A 6,847-nucleotide genomic window follows, 5' to 3' on the forward strand; every position below is an offset into this window, starting at 1 on the left:
CAGGGCCTTCCTAGAGGCTCTAGCCAACAGACCATCCGGGCTGTTCAAGAAGCCATGGATGCCTGGCCCAACCGGTCTTCCCGGAGCCCGGCTATCCCACCCGGGCAAGTTCACGTCCACTGGATTCCTGGACATACTGGTATCGAAGGGAACGAGCAGGCAGATTTCCAAGCAAAAAGAGGAGCAAGGTCCACCCCACAGACCAACTCCCCTCCTGCAAGACACGCCTGGGCTCGCCGGACATTGAAGAAAGAATTCTGGCGACAATTTCAATCCTTCTGGGCTGAGAACGCACCACAGCGATATCAGGACCTCTCCATAGGCCTGGATAAACGACCCCATGAGCTATCTCTCCCCAGAGCCACCCTCGGCCGACTCCTTGCTGCCCGGTCAGGCCATGGAGACTTTGCCCAGTACCACGAGCGTTTTAGACATGAAGATGCGAAGATAGAATGCTCATGTGGGAGCCAAAAAACCCCCCACCACTTCTACTTCTGCCGGAAAGGCCACAAGGCATCCCCACACCCATGGGGAGACCAGCAGGTAGATGAGGTCCTGCGCTCTAAGTCAGGGACAAGAAACTTCCATAAATGGTTGCAGAGGTCTCACTTTTACCACACAATATGCCCCGCGCACTAACCAACTCCACTTCAAAACTCTTCATGACTTTCCTCCTAACACCCCTCCTTCCTTTTTCGCCCCCTACCTTCCTCCACAGAATGTGTGCGCCGCTGAACGCGGCCCCAATAATCATAGGCGGGCTCCTATGGGAGAGCCTTTGCCAGTATGTATGATAAAATTAGCTTAGCTACTAGATAGGCGAGTCCGCTTCGCCCGTCGTATATTCCGCTCCGGGATCTTTGTGGGCACGCGACCAGCGCACGTGCCACTTTTCCGACGTAAAATAGCAACTACTAGTCTACTACTACTACTACTACAGAGGACATAAAAGAAGCCAAACAGACTTTCCAATGTGTTGTACAATGCAGCAAATGACAGTACTGGCATACCAAAATCAATGAATTCAAGGAACCCAAAGATATCTTCAATGCAGTAAAGTGGAACAGAACTGAAGGCTCTCTGCCCATCTCCCCTTTGAAGAAAGGAGACCAACTGCACACTGCTACAGATGACAAGGCAAGATATCTAGTCCATGCACTTCTGCAGAAAGCTGCATGTGCAGAAGACCTGGACCCCATCTCAGAACACACCAACAACCCCCAGCATTCAGTAGGGCCATGGAGGAAATGGAAAGTATTCAAAGCAGAAACTGATCTCACTAGAATCTGTTTCTGCAATTCAGTCAGGCTCACCACCCTCAATAAAGAGCAGGAATACAGTATTTATCACAGTGGTTCTGTAGCTTCTTCAAGGATTTAACTCTGAGTACCATGGCATAGATGCGACCTTCTCTGCGCTGTACATACTTGCCAAATCATTGTTCTACACAACAATCATGACGATTTACTTTTTCACTCTACCCTCCAGGAATTTCTGTCTCTTCATGGCCCACTTCTAGCTGCTGGAGAAGGATATGAACCGTGTTGGTTTTTGTTTTCATGAGAGATGATCATTGATTTCTGCCATGCCGGCGCACCTCCATAAATCATTCTGTGTGCCCACAAATAGCTTCTATTGAAGCTTGTATTAGCACGGCACTCGGCATGATATCAGATAGATGATTTTTCCCTTACCTAGTAATGAATAAAATGGCATCTTGAGCTGGGACACAGAGGTAGTAGCTTTTTGGATTCAATGCGAGTCCGCTCGCTCAACGAAATGATGTCGCCAGAAACAGATTGTCAATTAGCCTATTCTCCAATAGTCAGGCCTGCGTGCCGAAAATGGCCCCTAGCACTCTCTTCTCTTGCCCCGACCTTAATTATACACCAATCAAGGAAGGCATCGAATCCTTGGTCCGGATCCCCTTCATAGTAGCCCCAGTTACGTTTTATGAAGCCCTTGAGCTCAGCAAAGAACTCTTCAATTGGGTTTAGGTCCGGTGAATAAGGAGGTAGATAAACCAACTTGACTCCAGCATCGGCACAAATCTGCGCAATATATTCAGAGTGGTGAAACGATGCATTACAGTAGAATTCAAAAACAGTTTACCCCTCTGGACACACTGGCTTTCTTTCCCAGCGCCCCACTCAGATTGCACTAGACTAGATTTGGCCAGTCAAAGTCCCCACTATTGTCTCTTGATGTATTTCTGGTAGATCACCAGAATTACCGTAATTACAGGTTCGGCCAGAGGGCAGACTATATTTGCCATGCACCAAATTCGAAAACAGATTACCGCCCAGACAGTAACCGTCTGTTTCTCAGGCCGTATCCAAGACCACTCTAATCTGTATTTGTATTTAAGTAAAGCGTAACAAATGCTATCCTTATAGACCTGTACATTAGACCGGCCACTTGACGTATAATACCGTACTTTACATAGAACTGCTAGCAATACACTCCTACCTCACTACCCCTCTTTATCCTAACTCCACGCTTCATATTACCACTTTCTGTTAAGGATAGGGTAAACTAGGTATAGGATAGGATAATAAGGCACAATAACACTAGTTATAGGACCGAACTAGTTCTAAACTAATCCTCAGGGAATATCTGTAATGCGTAGTAGCCTCATAAATGCTGGCTTTATGAGATCCGTTCTTTTGGACGCAATAAGTTATCAATCAAATATGGTCATTTGAAACCCCCACTCACATCTCACGAGCTGTCCAAAGCTAAAATCTTGTTTATGTCTCATGCAGAAAATAGACCCCTGATGAACCCCTCCCATTCCTTGAACAAGGCTGGACTAACCGGGTGCTGATTATCGCGTCGTGGTTGAAAATTCTTAGTCAGGTGGTGGGATGGCACTATCTTCGCTGGCAGCCAAGGTTGTAGAATTTGAAGGTATGTACTAGTGAAGCGGCTAAGAATGTGATATTGGTAATGGGCAAAACACGCTTAAAGCATCACTTCTGTCAATATAGGCAAGTGTAAACACAAGATTGTATTGGCTGGGGCGAGGGCTGAATCACGATGCTCATAAGCTAATACACTGATCATTGATTCAAAGAGTTGTGATTAATGCTTGCATCTATTTGTTCCTCCCATTCTGATGCCACAAATTGCCATCTACAATTCTTCAATGTCGAGCGAATTCAGTCCCAAATTCTCATCGTCGATGAATGCAGCAATCGACTTAAGATCAGAGGGGTGATTGATGACGTACAGCGACTCATCGCTAGCATTGTAGAAATAGAAGCTGCCGCTCCCGACCTCGAGGAGAGACATGGCCCCCCCAGTGTAAGACTTCATGGTAAAAAGAGGCTGCACATTGTCGTTGATCCCCATTGCTCGTAGAAGCTCGCATACATCGCCTTCTGGACCCCACATCATATCCCCGCCCATCTCCTCATAATCTCTTGTCCAGGCGGACGGAGGCTCGACCTGTATTCAGTTCAGCTGGCCCGTTGTGTATCACAATGTCTGAAAAAGCGTCCAAGTGTGACCGGTCACTCCAGGGAAGGGGAAAAAAGAGAGGGTTGAAGGTACATTTGTGGTCACCAGTCTACCGTTGACATTCTGCAAATTGACGCTCATCTTGGGGTTGGTATATGCGGACGGAAGGTCAAGGGCAAAATTTTGGATTTGATGCTTGCGGGCAGTCGAATCGACGTTGAGCGGGGGTGTTGGTAATTGAATTGACCTATTTTGTGAAGTTGGGCGACTGTGTACTTAATATGCGCCACCTGGATGAGCTGAAAAAACACTTGGCCTCTCTTACTAGTTACGTCATCAGTGCCTAAAAGTTAAGGCAATAAGGTACGTTTAGGTCTCCCTTAGCTCAGTCTAAGGGGCCCGAGTGGCTCAATTCCATTCTACCGTACCTTGGCAGAATTCTAGTGTATAGCTATGGGGCGGTTCGGCAAGTATGGGCTGTGAACTGCCGAAACCTATAATTTTGGTGGTCTAGCAGAGATACATCGAGAAAAAAGTGTGGAAGTTCCCCTAACCGAATCGATCTTGGCGCAATCGGAGTGGGGCACTGGGAAAGGAAGCCTGTATATCCAAGGGGTAAACTGTTTTTGAATTCTACTGTATCCATAACCAGTACAGACTTTGGCTCCGGCCATCTTCCACAGTGTTGAAGAAGCTGGTTGATGAAATCTTTGAACACAGCAGCATCCGTTGAACCGTGAAAAATGCAAGAAAGCACAATACCGTCTTCAGCATATGCAGGTAGTATTTGATACCGCTCATCATGGTGAAACTGTGACATTTGTACAGGAGCTACACCCAGTGGTGACCAGCCTGTTCGTCTGAACCCAATTCATTTATCACATCCAGACTCATCTACGTAGACCAGGTGGTACGATTCGAATTCCGAGATACTGTGAAGATAAAATTCTTGTAACTCTGCGTTCTGTTCCTTGGCCCTCTGCCGGGTAATTTTTTTGGACCAGCCTTTAAACGCGAGGGCCCTCCTGATACATGAGGTAGTCACTAGCATCTGGAATTCGTCCCATAGAAAGATAGCCATTTCATCGAGGTAAAGACCGAGCTTTTCAAGCAGACGATCGCACAGCGCTTCCAGCATAGGTGGTGTTATGCTTCGCCTCCGACCGATATGGTTTGGAGGGGCATGGACGCTTCCGAATTGCCGCAAGTTTCTGCGGATATTTTTGATCGATCGTTCGCTACATTCAGCTGCGTTAGCCATTTGAGACGTGGTTAGCGACTGGCTTTGTAGCATATCATGAATGAAGTGTAACTTTGAGGGGGGTAATCTCGGTGCCATATTGTGCATATAATTCTCACCATTCTCGAGATAGTAGTGCTGCAGAGGGATGGAGGCCAGGGCATGGAGGGGCACTGTGGAAGTGTATGAGTTTCGTGTAATATACAGTACTATATGTAATGCGTTCATTCTGAAATTAAAACCTATCTATTCTTAGAATAGGATAATTTACCGCTTAACTACATAAGAATTAGGCTGGTTTCGGATACGGGCCGAGAAACAATGCGTGTGTGTATATAGGGGAATCTGTTTTCGACTCTCGCTGTAAGCTGATCTCAGGAATTACTGTATAGTTTTCTCTAATTTCTCAAGTATTGCCGTGTGTCTTATCATGATCTCCTCCAGTCTTGAGTAATCCCGGTGCTGTCTCCTAAGATCTTCAAGTTGATCAATAAGCCAGGGTATCCGCTCGCGGAACCAAATTATGAAATCCTCAGGCTTGGCATTTCCATTTCTAATCTGTTCCAGCCACATGTAACATTTGTGGCGAAGTACAATTGTAAATGTCTGACTAGAGTTCATGTGACTGTCAGACTCGGCCATTCTGCATAAAGTGTAGGATTTTTGCAACTACCGGGACCCAAACTACTGAGCTATAACTATACCTTTGGTCTCTGACTAAAATACAAGACCATGCTCTATCAAAGCCTGAGTCTCCTTATTTGAATCCTGTGCTTTTTAACCCCGTCTATTCTTCCCTTGACTATATCGTTGAGCCAAATCACTGTGAAATTAAAAAGGCCCTGCAGATTTACAGGCCCGTCTTTTCCAATATGAGGCTGAAGAAAAAAGTATGATTGTACAATTTCAGCACGAAAGTGCCATTAGCTTGTCCAGCTATTTTGTAGATTAAAAAAAAAAAATAATAGGTAAGTAGAATTTGCCTGTTAAGTTGATGGCTGGTAAGTAATTGGGCCATTCATTTCTTTCTATTCGCGTGGCAGTGATTCGACCCATAGGTTTGATTTTCCAACAAAACTATGGTTACCTGGCGCTTCATCCAAGCAAGTTTGGCATGTTATGGGGTTCTCGTACGAACCCAAAAGATGACAGGTTCGGCCAAGGCCAGCACGGAATGCAACCTGCAAGGGTTCTGAATCAATTATTGACAACCTTCATACAAACCCTCTGCATACAAGGACTAGCGGTGACTCCTTTGTATGACTCCTGACTTCCAAGGAAAGAGTGTCATCCCCGGATGTCCATAAAAGACTGCCTTTGCTTCTGCTCCATTTGTTTCTTCTTCAATGATTCCTTCTTGTACGATAAAGGGTAGCTTTTAGTTAAGACAACTCAAGTTCAACCCCTAACACATAGGCTATCAAAAGAACATCCCTAATAAAAAGAGATGTCCATGAGATTTAGAAATAGCTTTTCAACACAGGGGGGTGGAGCCGATTACAGAGGGTATACATTCCGAACAGTTGCCTTTTTCTGCCTTAAGCAGAAGGCCGCAGAATTTGTAAGGAAAGTCTTCAAGTAATCTTATCATACTGATTTTTAGTATTCAGAAAAATGTTAGAAATTTCAGGGGTTCTTTTCTTTGTTTCTATTTCTGGCTGTCACGGAGCATAGACATTCACTGAGCATGGACAGTCACTGAGCCTCGCTTAAACCCTTCGCACACATTAGATAGCTCGTCGCCGGCAGGCCTGCCTCTTTCCTTTTATCTCGATCATCCAGTCCTCAAACTTAGGCTCCTTGCCATCAGTGAGGAGTGGAGGATCAGGCACCTTCTCCGACTTGCTCGATTGCTTGGTGCTCTCCACAGTGGAACCACGGGAACGCAGCTGCATCTCTGCATAGGCCGTCTTGTACTCATCCCGTTCTGCCATCAATTCATCAATCTGGTTCCCTTTGTCCTGAAGCTCATTGCGAAGGTTCTGGACAAGCTCTTCATCCATCTGCTCACAGTATTCATTCTCAAGGTCAATAAAGCAGTGGAAGGTGTCGGCAACATAGTTGTCACGGGCTCGGAATAGAAGATAATAACGAACTGAATTCCTATCTTGACTATTGTAGCCATCAACGAGAATATCGAATCTG

The 6,847-nt window shown here is 45.8% G+C and overlaps 1 protein-coding gene across 1 annotated transcript; it reads right to left on the reverse strand.

Moving 5' to 3' along the window:
- Positions 1-3,135: 3,135 nt before the first annotated feature.
- Positions 3,136-3,603, reverse strand: ASPGLDRAFT_33545 (uncharacterized protein; the record flags this gene model as incomplete). Its single annotated transcript, XM_022544322.1, has 2 exons — positions 3,136-3,450; positions 3,556-3,603. The coding sequence occupies 2 exons, from the start codon at positions 3,601-3,603 to the stop codon at positions 3,136-3,138; spliced, it is 363 nt and encodes a 120-aa protein (XP_022403338.1).
- Positions 3,604-6,847: the final 3,244 nt, after the last annotated feature.

Source organism: Aspergillus glaucus (genome assembly GCF_001890805.1).
Source record: "Aspergillus glaucus CBS 516.65 unplaced genomic scaffold ASPGLscaffold_5, whole genome shotgun sequence".
Lineage (NCBI taxonomy): Eukaryota > Fungi > Ascomycota > Eurotiomycetes > Eurotiales > Aspergillaceae > Aspergillus > Aspergillus glaucus.